This window comes from Rhinolophus sinicus, linkage group LG10, assembly GCF_036562045.2.
Source record: "Rhinolophus sinicus isolate RSC01 linkage group LG10, ASM3656204v1, whole genome shotgun sequence".
NCBI classification, from domain to species: Eukaryota; Metazoa; Chordata; class Mammalia; order Chiroptera; family Rhinolophidae; genus Rhinolophus; species Rhinolophus sinicus.
In genome coordinates this window covers 40,408,644-40,426,979 of record NC_133759.1, presented here as the reverse complement: position 1 = coordinate 40,426,979, position 18,336 = coordinate 40,408,644, and the positions used below count along the sequence as shown (strand labels likewise).

The following is an 18,336-nucleotide window of genomic DNA, read 5'->3' as shown; positions in this document are numbered from 1 at the left end:
GCCCAAACTTTCAGGGGGAAAAATATTTCGTCTTAATTTTTTAAATTTTTATTTGTTTACATTTAGGTACTTGTTTTTTGTATTATAAAGGAATTTTAGCATTTATTTTGTAACGTATTATGGTGCAAGAAATTTTCTGTAACAAATAATTACAAAACACAAGAATAGATAAAAAGTACAAGAAATTTTATGTACCGGTAACAAATTTATGATATTTATGCATCACAGAAGGCCAAGAATTCTTTGTCCTTGCAAGTTAGACCTAAATTCAACAAAACCAATTATCGTATTCCAGGGTATTATTTTGCATACGGTATCGTTATTGAGTTCTAGACTTACACTTTTATCTCATAAGCATAAATAAAAGAATTAAAAACTTATATAGATATAGAATTAGTACTACCCATATATATGTAATGCACATCCTTATTTTTCCCTCACAAATTTGGGCAAAAAAGTGTGCATTATACACAGCAAAATATGGTACTTGCTATATGCCATGTTTTATATGCATTAACTCATTTAATTCTCACAATGATTCTCTAAAATAAGTACTATTATTAGCCTCATTTGACAGTTGGAGAAACTGGCACAGCAAGGTTAAAATAATATGCTCAAGCAACTGGTAAGTGCGGAAGACAGACCTAAGTCAGGAAATTTCCCTGAAAATAGAAGCGGACAAGAATTGGAAATTGGGAGAGAAAATATGAGGAAATGAAAGGAACAGTTCAAGAAATCCAATAGGTAATCAATTAGGAGTTCTGAAAAGAGACTAGAAAAATATTGAGGTAAGGAATAATCAGAGAATTGGTACAGAACAATTTCCTAGAACAGGAGGACATGAGTTTCTAGATGGAAAGGACCTGCTGAATGCCCAATACAATGTATGAAAAAATAAGTACACTGAGAGAGATTACTATGAAATTACAGAACAAGAAGGATGAAGAAAAGATCTTAACAATGGGGTAAGGAAGTAAAGGCCAAGAGAGAATAAAAGAGAGAGCGCGCGCACGCAACACCTACAAAGATCAAGAATAAGAATGGCTTTCTCTAAAGCAACACTCAAAGCTGGAAAGACAATAAAACGATGCCTTGAATTTTGAGGTAAAATTATTTTCAACTTAGATTTCTATTTCCAAACTATCAATCAGGCATGTGGGTGTAAATAAAAGCATGTTTAGATAAAATAAGATTTAAAAACAATTCATCTCTGATGCATACTTTCCTAGGAAGCTACTGGAGCATGTTATTTCCATTTAAAAAAAAAAAGGAGAAAACATGGTCTCAAGGAAACAGTCCAAAACAAGAGAGAAGTAAAGGATGACACTTGTGCAGTGGGCTGAAAAAGCAATTAGTAAGGACTGGAGCAGGAGGTCAGAAGGCTTTTAGAAGGAATGTTTTCATGAGGAATAAAAGGAAACGAAAAATTCCTCTGATGTATTTGTACGGAAAATAGTATTTAGAGGATTTTACAATTATATTGGAGACACTAGGAAGTATTTGTTATAGTGTATAATCAGGCAGCAGAACTTTAATTTATGCAAAGAGGATATAATTTTACAGGAAAAACAAAGGGAAAAGATGTGGGAGTGTGACACACTGAATGAAAACTAAAGTTTCTTCATCCATCATGGTAAGACAAAAAATGTCTAACCCCAGAAATGAAAGCAGAAACATTACTACTAATTTTGCAGAAATAAAAAAGGATTACGAGAGTGTGATGAACAACTGTACGCCAACAAACTGAATACCTAGATAAAATAGACAAATACCTAGAAACATAGAACCTACTAAGACTGAATCATGAATAGAAAATCTGAATAGATCCATAACTAGTAAGAAGATTAAATCAGTTACCACCACACCCCCCACCCACCCTCCAAAAGCCCTGGTCCAGACCGGGTGAATTCTACCAAACATTTAAAGAAGAATTAACACCACACTTCTCATCCTTCTCAAACTCTTACCAAAAAATGAAGAGAGAACACTCCCAAACTCACTGTATGAGGCTAGCATTGCCCTGAGGATATCAGAATCAGGCAAAGACACTACAAAAAAAGAAAACTACAGAATCAATATTCCTTAAGAATACCAACACAACATTCCCCAACAAAATACTAGCAAACTGATTTCAGCAGCATATTTTAAAGATTACACACCATGACCAAGTGGGATTTATTCCTGGAATGCAAACATGGTTCAACATACAAAAATCAATCAATGCAATAGACCCCATTAACAGAATGGAAGAAAAAACTCCACAAGATCATCTCAACTGATGGAGAAAAAACATTTGACAAAATTCAACATCTTTTCACAATTAAAGCAGTCAACAACCTAGGAATAGAAGGAAACTATCTCAACATAATAAAGGTCATATATGAAAAGCTCTAACATCACATTTTTTTTCCCCCCAAGTCAAGTTGTTGTCCTTTCAATCTTAGTTGTGAAGGGTGCTGTTCAGCTTCAAGTTGTTGTCCTTTCAGTCTTAGTTGTGGAGGGTGTAGCTCAGCTCCAGGTCCAGTTACGGTTGCTAGTTGCAGGAGGCACTGCCCACCATCCCTTGCGGGAGTCGAACCGGCAACCTTGTGGTTGAGAGGATGTGCTCCAACCACCTGAGCCATCCGGGAGCTCAGAGGCAGCTCAGCTCAAGGTGCTGTGCTCAATCTTAGTTGCAGGGGGCGGAGCCCACCATCCGTTGCAGGACTCGAGGAGTTGAACCAGCAACCTTGTGGTTGAGAGCCCACTGGCCCATGTGGGAATCGAACCGGCAGCCTTGGGAGTTAGGAGCATGGAGCTCCAACCGCCTGAGCCACCGGGCCGGCCCGCTAACATCACATTTTGTGAAGACTGAAAAACTTTCCTTTTACATCAGAAAGACAAGCATGCCTGCTTTCATCATTTCTATTCAACATTGCATTAGAAGTCTAGCCAGAACAATTAGGCAAGAAAAATAAACACAAGGCATCCAAACTGGAAAAGAAGTAAAATTATCTCTATTCATGGATGACATGATCTTCCATATAGAAAACATTAACGATTCCACACATGTACACACAAAAACAATGGTTGGAACCAATACAAAAATTCAGCAAAGTTGCAGGATACAAAATCAACACATAAAAATCAGTTGCTTTTCTATACACTAACAATGAACAATGCTAAAAGGAAATTAAGAAAATAATTCTAGTATTTACAATAGCATCAAAGAGAATAAAATACTTAGGAATAAACTTAACCATGTAAGGCTTGTACACTGAAAACTACAGAACACTGCTGAAAAAAATTAAAGAAATAAATAAATGGAAGAACATCCTGTGTTCATAGACTGGAAGATTTAATATTTTAAAGATGTCAATATCACAGATTCAATGTAATATTCAATGTAATCCCTCTTAAAATCCCAACGGTTTTTCTAGAAATAGAAAAATCCATCCTAATGGATTGGATGGACCAATCCATTAGGGACCCAAATTGCTAAAACAATCCTGAAAAGTAAGAACAAAGTTGGATGTCTCAAACTTCCTCCTTTAAAGCTTAAGACTTGCAAAGCTACAGCAATCAAACCAGTGTGGTAGTGGGATAAAGACAGACATATAGACCAATGGAAAAAAATAGAGCTCAGAACCTTGAGGATATTATGCTAAGCAAAATAAGCCAGTCACAAAAACAAATAAACAAAAACCACCCAATCACAAGTTCTTTATGATTCCACTTATATGAGGTATAAAAAGTAGTCAAATTCATAGAAAGTAGAATGGTGGCTTCCAGAGGCTGGGGGCGGAGGGTAATAGGGAATTGTTTAATAAATATAGGTTTAGTTTTATAAAATAAAAAAGTTGTGGAGACCCATTTTACAACAATGTGAATATACTTAATATTATTGAACTGTATATTTAAAAATGGTTAAGATGGTAAATTTTATGTTATATGGTTTTTGCCGTAATTAAAAAAAAAAAAAAAAAAGGAGAGCCCAGAAATAAATCCTTGCATATATAAATGATTTTCGAAAAAGGTTCCAAGACTATTCAGTGCAGGAAACGACAATCTTTTCAACAAACAGTGCTAGAAAAACTGGTTATCCACATGCAAAAGAATGAAATTGGACTTATACCTACCTTACACCATATACAAATGGATCATAAACCTAAACAAGAGCTAATACTATAAAACTCTTAGAAGAAAACACAGGGGAAAAGCATGGCATTGGATTTTGCAACGGTTTCATGGATATGACACCAAAAGCACAGGGCAACAACAAAATAAGATAAACTGGACTTCATTAAAACTAAAAACATTTTGCATGAAAGAGAACTATCAAGAAAGTGAAAAAACAACCCACAGAATGGGAGAAAATATTTGCAAATCATGTATTTGATGAGGGTTGGCTATCCAGAATATATAAAGAACTCTTATAACTTAACAAACAAAATAACACAATTAAAAATGGGCAAAAGACTTGAATAAAAATCTCTAAAGACATACAAATAGCCAATAAGCGCATGAAAAGCTGCTCAACATCACTAGTCATTAGGGAAAAATAAATCAAAACCACAATGAGATATATCATATGCTTTAGGATAGCTATTATTAAAAAAAACACCCAAAAACCAGAAAATAACAAATGTTGGTGAGAGAATGTGGAGAAATTAGAACCTCTGTGCATTGCTGGTAGGAATGTAAAATGGGTTCAACTGTTGTGGAAAACAGTATGGTGGTTCCTCAAAAAAATTAAACATAAAATTACCATAAGATCTAGCAATTCTACTTCTGGGTATATACCCAAAAGAACTGAAAGAATGGACTTGAGAAAACATTTGTACACTCATGTTCATAGCAGCATTATTCACAGCCGTCAAGAGGTGGAAGCAGCACAAGTGTCCATGGATGGATAAACTGATAAAACAAAATGTGATATATACATACAATGGAATATTTTTCAGCCTTAAAAGGGAATAAAATTCTGATATATGTTACAACGTGCATAAACATTGAAGACATTAGCTAACAGAAATAAGCATGTCACAAAAGGACAGATATATTGCATGATTCCACTCATATGAGATAGCTAGAGTAGTCAAATTCACAGAAAAAGAATGGTGGTTGCTAAAGGCTGTGGGAAGAGAAAATGGGAGTTAGTATTAAAAGGTAGTTTCAGTTTGGGAAGATGAAAAAGTTCTGGAGATGGTTGGTGGTGATGGTTGCAGAATAATGTGAATGTACATTCTAATGCCACAGAATGTTACACTTAAAAATGGTTATAATGATACATTTTATATTTTACAATTAAAAAAACCCAACAACTCCCTCCCAAAAAAGGGTATCTTGCACTGATTTAAAAAACAAAATAGGGTAAGGATATTTTTAGAAATAAAAAATTAAATACCAGAAGAAATCAAATTTAGAAGGAAAGGGTGGGGGTGGTTCAGGAGCTGTTTTCCGTTTCAAGCCAAACATAATACTGGGCAACTTTAAAATCTATGTATATGTACTAATTTGATAAGAAAAAGAAAACTTAAAATGACCAGTTTTCAAGAGTGCAGAATAATAAAATTTAATGTAATGAGTTCATCTTTCCAGGACTTTTTGGAAACCTGAAACCTGAGCAATGACTTTGCTTTCTCCCACTTAAAGATGTAGCCTTGGGCTGGCCGGGTGGCTCAGGTGGCTCCTTGCTCCTAAAGCCGAAGGCGGTCGGTCCGATTCCCACATGGGCCACCCAGTGGGCTCTCAACCACAAGTTTGCCAGTTTGATTCCTCAACTCCCGCAAGGAATGGTGGGCTGCACCCCCTGTAACTAACAATGGCAACTGGACCTGGAACTGAGCTGCGCCCTCCACAAGTAAGACTGAAAGGACAAAAACTTGACTTGGAAAAAAAGTCCTGGAAGTACACACTGTTCCCCAATAAAGTCCTGTTCCCCTTCCCCAATAAAATCTTTAAAAAAAAAAAAAAAGATGTAGCCTTGCCAATACTGAGTTTTGTTCAGGAACTGGGAAAGTCCCATTTTTAAACATTCCTTCACATGGAAGTGTTAAGTTTTCTGCAATGGTGATGCAAGCCTTGATGATAAAAAAAAGTGATGGCATGGTAAGAATTTGGCTATTTTCTCAGCGGTGACAGGATCTTTCTGTTCAAAGAGCATCTGATGGATGAGAGCCCCTTACACCGCCCCAGGCCAATGGAAACCTTGCCAAGATCTGCCAAGTCACCTCAACTTCCATTGTGTAAACATACCAGGTTGGACAATTAAGTTTGAGAATTTGCTGCAATGATGTTGCTAACCTTTTTTGATTTCAGAGGGATTATTCATTATGAATTTGTACTAACTGGACAGTTAACTAAGTTTACAATTTGGAAGTGCTGAAAAGGCTGCATGAAAAAGTTAGACGACCTGAACTTTTTGCCAACAATTCAGGGCTCTTGCATCACGACAATGCACCAGCTCCCACAGCACTGTCTGTGAGGGAGTTTTTAGCCAGTAAACAAATAACTGTACTAGAACACCCTCCCTACTCACCTGATCTGGCCCCCAATGACTTCTTTCTTTACCCACAGATAAAGGAAATATTGAAAGGAAGACATTTTGATGACATTCAGGACATCAGGACATACGATGGCTGCTCTGATGACCATTCCAGAAAAAGAATTCCAAAATTGCTTTGGAGGGTGGACTAGGCGCTGGCGTTGGTGCATACCTTCTTAAGGGGAGTATTTCGAAGGTGACCGTAGTGATATTCAGCAATGAGGCATGTAGCACTTTTTCTAGGATGAGTTTGTGAACTTAATTGTCCAACCTCATAAAAGCAACTTACAGTTTGGGTCTATGAGTAGTCTCTTTCTGCTAATCAGTAAGTGACTCAAAGTGCTCCAACAAGTTAACTTGTAAATTTCTCCTGACTCAAAACATCTTATATAGTTGAAAAGTTTCTTTACTTCATCTAAGTAATGATGAAGACACACACAATATATGTACTTGTGTGTGTGTCTCTCCTAAATTTCCAGTTAGAGAAATCTTAAGTGTTTAAAAAATACTGAAGCCCTTTAGAAAAATTCATTTATTTCATATATGAAAAGTAAAACTAATACTGTTAGATATGATCAATCTGCCACTGCTTCGGTTACAAATTCTCAACTGTTAACTACCCCTTTTTAAAAAATTAACCATATTGTTCTTTATCAAGTTTCACAGTCAATTGCATGGCACATAGATTTACAGAACCCTGGATTTAGCCATGCTTCTGATACTCTGACCATGGAAAAAATCAATAATTTTGTCGAATTTGTTTAAATACAAGTGTTATTGACTCTTAAAAAGTGTTACAATTAAAATTTGGACAATGAAGGTAGAAACAAAGTCAAGTTTCTACCTTTCAGTTTCCTCTTATTCAAAGTGGGGAAAAAAAATACTTTCCTTATAGTGTTAATGGAAGTATTAAATGAGATGATGAGCTTAGCATAATACCTGGCACACTGTGTTATATACATGGCATATAACTATAAATATTAGATATAAATACCTTACAAAATTGGAATCAAGCTGTATATACTGTTATTTGTTAATGCATAGTTTTATTGTACATGTATTCATGCTTTACTGTTTTTGGAATTATGTAATTCTAATTAAAAAGGGGAAGTTGTCATAAGTTCCTTTGGCTTTTTTATTTCTTTTTGCTCTTTGATTTTGGAATACACTTCCTAATTTTGGAAGTGGCATCTAGTTGCTGTTATTTCTGTTTTTAAAAAAGTTTTATTGAGATATAAACTCAATATGGTAGGTGAGATATCATCTACCATATAATCTCCCTATTTAAAGTGCATAATTCAATGGTTTCTGGTATATTTACAGATATGTACAACCATTACCACAGTCAATTTTACAACATTTCATCACCTCAAAAAGAAACACTAGGGGCCGGCCCGGTGGCTCAGGCGGTTTGGAGCTCCGTGCTCCTAACTTCGAAGGCTGCCAGTTCGATTCCCACATGGGCCAGTGGGCTCTCAACCACAAGGTTGCCAATTCGACTCCCACAAGGGATGGTGGGCTGTGCCCCCTGCACCTAGTAACGGCAACTGGACCTGGAGCTGAGCTGCGCCCTCGACAACTAAGACTGAAAGGACAACAACTTGAAGCTGAACGGCACCCTCCACAACTAAGACTGTAAGGACAACAACTTGACTTGGAAAAAAGTCCTGGAAGTACACACTGTTCCCCAATAAGGTCCTGTTCCCCCTCCCCAATAAAATCTTAAAAAAAAAAGAAACACTATACTCTTAAATATCACCCCCAATATCCAGCACTAAGCAACCTCTAATCTACTTCTATCTATATATATAGATTTCCCTGTTCTGGACATTTTATATGAATGGAGTAATACAATAAGTGGTCTTTTGTGACCGGTTTCTTTCACTTAATATAATGTTGTCAAGGTTCATCCCTGCTGTCGCATGTGTCAGTACTTTAATCCTTTTTATGGCTGAATAATATTCCATTATATGGATATACCACCTTTTGTTATCCATTTGTCAGTTGATGGACATTTGGCTGTATCCAACTTCTGGCTATTTTGAACAATGTTGCTATAAACATTTGTGCACAAGTTTTTGTGTGGACATATGTTTTAGTTTCTTTTGGCTATACACCTAGGAATGGAATTGTTAGGTCCTATGGTAATTCTATGTGTAACATTTTGAGGAACTGCCAGACTGTTTTCCTAAGTAGCTGCACCATTTTACATCCCCACCCAGCAAGGTAGGTGGTTTCTAATTTCTCTACTTCCTCACCAACACTTGTTATCTCACTTTTTATTTCTAGCCATTCTAGGGGATATGAAATAGTACCTCATTGTGGCTTTGATTAGAATGGAAATTAGTGAAATAGAGAATACAAAAATAATGAGGGAAAAAAAAATCAATGAAATTGAAAAGTGGTTCTTTGAAAAGATCGAATTGCAAACCTTTAGCTAGACTGACCAAGAAAAAGAAAGATTCAAAATACTAGAATCAGAAACGAATGAGGAGAAATTGCAACTGACCTTACAGAAGTAAAAAGGATTATAAAGCAATACTCTGAACAATTGTATACCAACAAATTAGATAACTTAGATGAAATGAACAAATTCTCAGAAAGACACAAACTACTGAAACTGACCCAAGAAGAAATAGACAATATGAATAGACCTATAATAAATGAAGAAACTGAAATAACCAAAAAGCTACTGCAAAGAAAAGCCCAAGCCCAGATAGCTTCATCGATGAATTCTACCATACATTTAAAAAAGAATTAATAGTAATTCTTCACAAACAATTCCAAAACACAGACAGGTCACACAGTTTGCAAGTGGCAAGGCCAGAATTTAAATCCAGTGAATTTGGCTCTAGAGTCTCCACTCTTGACCACTGTATTACACTGTCTGTCCAAATAACTGACTAAATTTGAATACGTTATAAGACATCAAGTTGTTACTTTGTATTATCCAACTGTTATAGTTCACCTTAGTATTTGTGATTTATCTGGTCTATACAGAAAAGGGTTGATCTGGGGACTGGAGAGAAAATCATTTATAAAATTGACAATGGTGCTGTATTTCATTCATGGAGCAAAATCTTGGCACCTACTAAAGCTCTTTGCAGGTTTTTATTTCAGTATTTTCTCACAACAATCCCATGAGATAGGTACTATTATTACTTCCATTTTCTAGATGAGGAAACTGAGGCCCAAGGCAGTCACCCAGGTAGCAAATGGCAGTGTCTGGATTTATCCCCCAATCTGATCCCTAAAGAACTCCTTTCCACTAGACAGACACAACGCCCTTCTAGTGTGACCAATCTCATGTTTCACCCCTGTGACAGAGAGCTCTTGGCAAGCAGACACCCAGTCCTGTTATTCACCTGTGTGCCTTCTCTGACTGACCAGAAGGAGAGGGCTGTGCTCCTTCACTGCTGACTGAAGAAACAGCTATCCAAAACTGACTGTTAATAACCCCTCAATTTAGATACTTTATTCCCACTCATTTTCCGTTTAGCAATGAAATGATGAATGATAGGCTCTCTTACTTGTCTAGCAGACCTTATATATATAGTCACACATCACATTACGACATTTCAGTCAATGACAGACCATATATACGACAGTAGTCCCAAATAATTACAATGGAGCTGAAAAGTTCCTATTGCCTAGTGACAGCGTGGTGATCCTGGTGTAAACAAAACTACTGCACTGCCAGATGTATAAATGTCTGGCACATACAATATGTATAGTACATTAATATTTGATAATGATCATAAGTGACTGTTATTGGTTTATGTATTTATTATACTATACTTTTTATTGTTATTTTAGAGTGTACTCTTTCTACTTATAAAAAAAGCTTGCTGTGAAACAGTATGCTACATTATGCCTGCAGCAGCTTCACATATTTCATGCTTACTATGTCTCTTGATTGCATCACTTCCACTTGTGCGTGATTTAATTTCACGTTGTTTGTACAGTAACATGCTGTATGGGCTTGTTTCTAGGAGTACAGACTACACGATGTAGCCTAAGTGTGTATATAGTGGGCTACACCACCTAGGTATGTGTAAGTATACTCTGTGATGTTTGCATGACAAAAGCACCGAACAACCTATTTCTCAGAACACATCCCCATCATTAAGTGCTTTATGACTGTAGTTGTTATAATATGCAGTGCAAAGTTATTAAACTCAAAATTTCAAAGAACACACACACATATTTATTCCTTAGAATAATAGACAGAAATCTAGAGAATATTTTAAATAGGAAGATTGCTTTTACACTCCAAATTAAGAATGCCTTCTATTATTTTGGAAATCTCCTAAAACTGCAACATTTGCCATGGGAAATAATAGCTGCACTAATACTATATGAAATTCCATTTCCCGGAGGAAATAAGGTACCTGATAAAATTTTAGCTAGAATATTTTCTGAATGCATACACAAAATATATTAACCTATAAGCTACTATATTTTAGCACTATACATTATTAAACTAAACTCTTCCCCTAAAGAATTAATGACCTCTTTAGGGCAGTGATCCATGTACTAAATAGTCTCCAAAACAGCCTCAACTGGCAACTGTATTAAGTGTAAAACAACTCTAAATATTTTGGGGGAAAATATATTTCAAGGTAATTATTCCCATCAGAAACTAAAGCAACAAATAACCACAAGCATTTATTTTTAGCAGCTCTGATAGGCCTTTCAAAAATATAATATTAAAAAATGTGTGATATCCATCTGCTTTCATCTTTAGTTAATATTAATCATTTGCTGGGGGAACGGGATGATTAGTTATACTGTTGCCTTAAAGTTAATGGTTAATCTAAAATCTGAAAAATCCTCACTACTTTTGTTGGTTTAAACTGTTTATGTACTTAAGTTTTATTTTTAAAAATCCTTTTCTTTAATGTCTATTCTTTGGTAAATTTGCATCTTCACCCTAGAAATATCAGTACTGGTTCAAAAATGCAAGTCTGAATCCTAATGGCTCCTGGTTGCAGTATGATGCATGGTTTATCAGAGGAACGATGGAAGGAGTGAAACTGGGTCAGTGTGCCTTTGGCCAGTTACTTGCTTTTGAGCCTTGGTTTCCTCACTTACGAGATGGAAATAACGATCATACTAACTTCAAAAGGTTGTTGTAAGGATTTAAGACCTTGCATAGGACCTAGTACAGAGTGAAAAGCTCTGGCCCTACTTTCCCCCCTTTACACCTCAAGTTGCCTGAACACACCAAACTATTTCATGCCTCTGTCCTGTCTTTACATAGGTTTCTGATTTAGGACGCCCTCCCCAGCATTTGCCACAAAGTTCCCCTGCGCCCCCACCTCCCCCCATTTCCTTGGGTCTATCTGACAGATGCTTACTTGTCATTCAAGACCCATCTCTAGGATCATCTTCCTCACATGAAATTATACTTCTCACCTCTTTTATAATTACTCCTTAGCAAGGCTCTTAGAATGCTAAAGGAAGGGCAAATGGCTCATTTATTTCCATATTTCTCAGCACAGCAAAATCCCTAGTACATGTTAGATGGTCAGTAATTACTGCAGGCTGCACAGAACTGGGTTTTCTACCATACCACAGTATTAACAAAGTATCAAATGTAGAATAAACTAAGACAGAACCTTGGAGTTAGAACTATCCTGACCAGCTTGATAAGCATCAGATTCTTTTAGTTTTTGATTCAAGGTGAAAGTTTTTAAAGTCACTTTATTGTATGCAGCTAGGTCACACTACTCATGCAAAGAAATGGTAGGAGTGAATGTGCCTGTCATTTTTCTTTTGTCTTCTATGGCAGCATCCTGCTTTGGATGTAGATCACATGTTGACTTCACTGGGACTGTTTTCAAACAACAGAGCACATTGATGTACTTTCCCTTTCAAAAGCAAGGGTGCCAGCTATTGTGCCAGCCCATCACTCACCTCAGCCACCTGCTGGGTCCCCACTCTGTGCTGAACCAGCCCCTCCATATTTGTAGCCATGGTGAAGCAAGATCATTAGAGAACCTGTTTGGAAAGATGCAGCAACTTCTATCAGGTAGGGAGAAACCAGGCTACTTGAAAAATATCAGCAATCAAAATGCGTCTTTGTTACTGTCTTGTGCAGATATGACGCCCTCTACGGAAGACAGAGCAAGTAGGCTAAGCATATCTGGATATGCTGCATCAGCTTCCTCAATTACAGGTACAAAAATTAATTAGTAGAACCATTTCAATTTGGAAACAAGCCTTCCCCTGGTAAATATAGAAAAAGACAAATTTGGAACTTTAATTATCAGGTCTCTTGGGTTGTAACAGCGTGGTTCACCTCTCAGGGAGGTGGGAATCACACTTTTTTGGATAGCTCCCTGTCACAGTATGCTGAGTAAGAAGGTGGCTACCTGAGAAAGGTGCGAGATCAACTTCAGATACACAGCACTAGATTGCTATCAACTATCCTTCTGTTACCAGTGGCAATGTGAGAAAACCCTGCCCAGGTGCTAACATACCTCATTCATAGATTAAAAGGCAAATACTATCACTAACAAAGAAAGAAAAGGAGACTGTATTACTAAAGTGGGCTAAGAACATGGCACCCATAAAATTATCAATTTATATTTTTAAGTCCTCATTAAATTAGAAAACCAGATAATTCAGCATTCTATTCATAGAAAAAATAGTGCTATCATTTGTAAAAATTGAGGAAGATTACCTAAAGAGCAAAAACTATGCTAACCTCCTGGATCAGGATCATGTGGGTGCTGGCACTACTGATGAAACAGACCCCCGGTCTCTCCAGGTCATAAAACATAGCTCCCCTGAGTAGTCCCTAAACCCTTTCCATTAACTCCACCACAGAGAATTCAGGATAAAGGGATTCCACTTTATATCTAATTCCTGGACAAATCAGAAAGACTTCATTATTGACTGCACAGGTCCCATAGTTAATAGAACAAAGCTCTGGTCTAGTTCCAGCATTTACATATGAAAACTACGTTACTACCAAGTGTGTAATATACACAAATGCACACAGTTCATTTGCTTGGCCCTTCCTCAATCACAAACTGGACTGTTTTGCAACGCAATTTTATAAAATGTTTTCCTATAGTTCTTACCTCAAGTATTATAAGCTCTGATCTCTATGAAGCTCTTTCACTCTCTGGTAACTTTCTATATTATTCTATTCACTATTAGTAGCCCTTCTATGATCATAATTCCCCTTCAGATTATTTTGGTGTTAAAATGGCAATGAGAGAGAAATGGGAGCACGAAACCATGATTGCCAAATGTAAAATAACTGGCCCCTGCCTTCACAGGGTCAAAATCCTAGAACAGCAAGTACTGCCCCAAGTACTACAATGATACCAGGTCACCGGTGTCAGTGATTCATCTTCACATAACAGGACAAAGTCTGAAACTGCGGAGGTAGTGTTTCTGATTATTCATTCTTTTGATAAGTAGTTAAAGCTTTTTGATTTGTTTTTCTTTGTTTCTAAGAAAAAAGCACAGAGAAACACTTTGGTCTTCTCTCTGTTACAGTTTGGTTTCAACTAACAGGAAAAAAGCATCACTTCACATATACCAAAAAGTCAACTGACTATTGTTTAAAAAACACAATTATTGCATATGAAAAGTCTAGTTTCATTTTCCCCTCCCTCAAAACAGTAAATAAGCTCTCTGAGAAATAAAATGGATATAGCCAATAGATAGTACATATTAAGAAATAAAATCCAAATATGCAGCTGCAGCTATTAATTTTATCACTTTTAGGTGTTATCAGCATTTCTTTTGCTGTTATTAACTGCAGTTTGGTGCAAGAAATATATGAATTTGAATACCTCAGAAATATCATCAGGGAAATACTATTATTGAGCAGTATAGAAATAGAGTACTAGAAAGGCATTATCTTTTTATTGGGTTTCCCTAAAAGAGAGAGTTTGATCCTTAAGAAGTTCTGAGTTGAAGTGGATTTTATAGATGACTGGCTGCCTGACAGAGGTAACTTAGTAACAGAAAATTGTAATGACTCACTTAAACACTAAACTGGCAGGATCAATCAACTTCAGATAGGACTTGGGGGCTCCAAAATACTGCGAATGACCAGTGATTATAGATATCAGATCACAGAGAAGTAGTAGTTAACCTGTTTAGCTTAGAAAATATTCTGGATTATCAATTCTTTGTTGATTATATAAATTATAAGACCCGGTCTTATATTAATTTTTGCTCCAAAAGACGCATTAGAGCTGATTGTCTAGCTAGGTCTTATTTTCAGGGAAACACAGTAATACTGATAGTAACTAACACTGAATGGTTACTATACACCAGGCACTGTATTAGTAAGCACCATGAACAGAGCACTAACATTGTTCTTGGTAGAGAAACTTGAGGGCTTCAAAGGCTGATGCTGGACCCACTAAGTTCCCTAACCCTGGAATATTACCCCCCACACAGTAATGTTCCCAGAAAAGAACCTGATTAGTTGCCAAGAGCTATAGGACCAAGTATCTTAAATATATATATATATATATATATATATATATACACACACACACACACACACACACACACACACACATACATACCATGTTGCCCCGAAAATAAGACCTACCTGGACAATTAGCTCTAATACGTCTTTTGGAGCAAAAAACAATATAAGACCCGATATTATATTATATTAAGACCCGGTCTTATATTATAGTAAAATAAGACTGGGTCTTATATTAATTTTTGCTCCAAAAGATGCATTAGAGCTGATTCTCAGGCTAGGTCTTATCTTCGGGGAAACACGGTACAGTCTGCTACAAAATATTCTCCTATGGTAGCTTTAAACTAATCAAGTTCAATCACCACCAATCCTTTTTAGGGAACTTATGTGAAAGTCAATAAACTGCTGAGAATTAATAAGACCAATAAGGAAAAAAAGGAGGAAGAGGAGAAAGTCATTGTCCTTGAAGAACTTTAGAAGGAAACCAGTAATAGCTGCACAACGTAAATGTCACAATGATTGTCCAAAGGAAGAAGCGTCACCCTCTGCCTGTGGGAGCCAATAACAGTTTTCTAGGAGAGGAGCTATTTAAACTGGGTCTTGATGGAAGAGTAGAAATTCGGCAAGCAAAGAGGGAAGATGGGGAGAGAGTTCTAAGCAGAGAGGACAGCTCACACAAATTGACAGGTAGGAAGGAGAATGGCATATCTGAGACACAGCCGGCAAGCTAATTATTGGAGAGGTCGGGGAAGAGAGAGGCTGACGCTGGAGACAACAGGGAGCTTTGGCAGACAAATGAAGCGATCACATCTGGATCTTCAAAAAAATCCTTTGGGCAACAGTGTGGAGATGATAGAAAAGAAGAGACTGTACATGGGAGGCCAGTTAGAAACTGGTGGCAAGGAAGACTAGGGAATGAAGGCAGAGTCTTAAACTTAAATTGAACTAGTGAGTTTTTCCTACGTCGCACAGAAATGATAACAAGGCATAGTATATAAAAACTATTAATACAGACCACAGAATGATGGAAGTAAAACTATTATTGCTTGGCCTTATGTGGTGGTAGGTTTTATAACAAATTCTTGCAAATACAAGTAGATCAATATCACTCTTAAGAACAAAGAAGCAGAGAACACAATGGTGATTTTGAATAACTCTTCTAGGCTGACAAAAAGTGTATACAGCTGACCAAACTTTGCAACCAGTGTTTCTTTAGTCAAGCAGAGCTACAGACAGACTCCACTGCAGTGAAAGTTGGGCTCCAATGGGCACACCTGACTCCTCAGTCAGTTTCCACACACCTCAGCTATGCTCTTCACAGGGCATGGCAGGCTTAAGAGCCTGGGTCTCAAATAACAAAAAACAAATGCTGGGACAAGAAAAAGCTGTCTTCATTGACAGGAAAAGGTGAGTCTGCCTTCCCCATCACGATCAAGTGATTCATATCATTCATATTTATGTATTATGTGGCCCATGATTATATAACATTCAAAATATTTACTGTGTTGATATTTTGTCATCTAAACAAATATACCGAGTTCTGAGGCTTTGACACTAAATTGATCTCTCTGATAGTGAAATGCATGTGGTTATTGTGAATATTAGATCTTAAAAAGTACGTAAAGGGCCTAATAACTAACACTGTGCCTGGCACACAGCTGACTCGCAACACCTGGCAGCTATTATTGGTACAAGGAAATGGAGCCACTTTTACTTTCTTAAAGAAATTTGAAAGCAGTAACTCAAACTGTAAAATGTGTGTCATACTTAGGAATAGGTCTCTTATTTTGACGAAAGAGCCACATGAAATTAACTGTATTTATATTATATGCTCACACAGCATTTGTAATCCATTCTGTTAAATTGCACAACTGGGCAAAATGAAAGGTCTGAATTAGAACAAACCTCACAAATATTAAAAATAAAGCAATTCCTAATAACTGTTTGTAAAATAATACTGGGAATAGATCGTCTTGATAGGTACAAGGTGTTCAGTACCAATTTTGTTACACTATGATTGTTAGAAGTCTTTTCATACTCATAGGAAAATAAAAATTGAAGAATCTAGATAGCCTGAAAGAGAATTTAAAAAAATAAAAAGAGAAATATACAGCTCAAGACTTGAAATCAGAAGTGGACAGCAGGTGGTAGATTTCATATAATTGTTCTTCAACAGAAGAGGCTCACAGAGATGCCTCTAGGGTCAAGTTCATACATCCTGTCATCAGAAACCCTGCCACTACTCAAACTCAAAGATTACTTTTAGGTCAGGTGATTTCCTGTCCTCCACAGGAACCTTATTACAAGTCTGGACTATAAGAAAGAGGCAGCAATGGTATGTGTGTGCTGGTGCTGGCACTGGTGTAAGTGGTGAACAGTGGGGAAGAGTTCTATGCTACCAGAACAGTGCTACAATTTTCTGGGTGGAGACTCTCCCCGCCCCCCCCCCCAAAAAAAAAACATCACTGTACACTGTGGGTGATTTTCCTCACCTTAAAGGGTCCAAGTGTTAAGAACTTTCTTCATTTCCAATAGTGTGAGCCAGGGATAGATGGATGGAAGGAAAGCAGAGTGGATTTCCTGAGAATCAACAACGTGTCTTATATTAAACTAGGCATCATTTAACCCTTAACATACTTTCTGAGTAGGTATTACTAGCTCCACCAACACAGAAAAAAAATCGAGACTCGGAGTTTAACCAACTTGTTTCAAGTCATCCAGCTAGTAAGAAGTGGACCTAGGCTTCCAACTCCGGCTTGACTCTAAAACAAGATTCCCTCTGTATGACAGAAAAGAAAGTCAAGAGAAAGGAATTTTAAAAAGTGAGAGACCAGGTAATTATCTAAGGGAGCAAATTGCTTGTATCAATGAGTTACCATGTTTCCCCAAAAGTAAGACCTAGCCGGACCATCACCTCTAATGTGTCTTTTTGAGCAAAAATTAATATAAGACCCAGTCTTATCATTTAATAACTCATTTAAAAAACCACCAGTTCCAAAATACAGCAGGTACTCAAATAACATCATTGTTTTGTTCTATGTTGTTCTGTTATGTTGATGAGCTGCCCTAGGAAGTTAACTCTTGTTTATATCAATAAGCCTATGGTAAAATTGGTTTCATCATGTTTCGCTTCAAGTTGCAGAACCTATCGACAATGTTAAGACTTACTGTATGTGACTTATGTTTCAGTATTGCTCACATATATTTATGACCTACCTCTACCCAGACAGTAACATGACAATTCTTTTGGAACTTGAACATACTTTCCCTTAAATTTTTACCTACATAATAATCATATTGATTAAAATCATAAAGATAATTTTACTGTTTTTTAAAGTAAAAACTT

At 36.7% G+C, this 18,336-nt stretch overlaps 1 protein-coding gene across 4 annotated transcripts in view; it reads right to left on the bottom strand.

Moving 5' to 3' along the window:
- The window catches only part of NR2C2 (nuclear receptor subfamily 2 group C member 2), an 83,719-nt gene that overhangs the window by 58,781 nt on the left and 6,602 nt on the right, over window positions 1-18,336 (bottom strand). For 3 of the 4 annotated variants that reach the window (XR_002138648.2, XR_002138647.2, XM_019746954.2), the window contains exon 2: window positions 12,446-12,529. The exons of the other annotated variant lie outside the window; for it this stretch is intronic. Coding sequence is in view for 1 of the 3 variants with exons in the window: in XM_019746954.2 (XP_019602513.1) it covers window positions 12,446-12,505 (60 nt within the window). In the remaining 2 variants the exon portion in view is untranslated. The remainder of the gene's footprint in view (window positions 1-12,445; window positions 12,530-18,336) is intronic. 4 annotated transcript variants of the gene reach the window in all.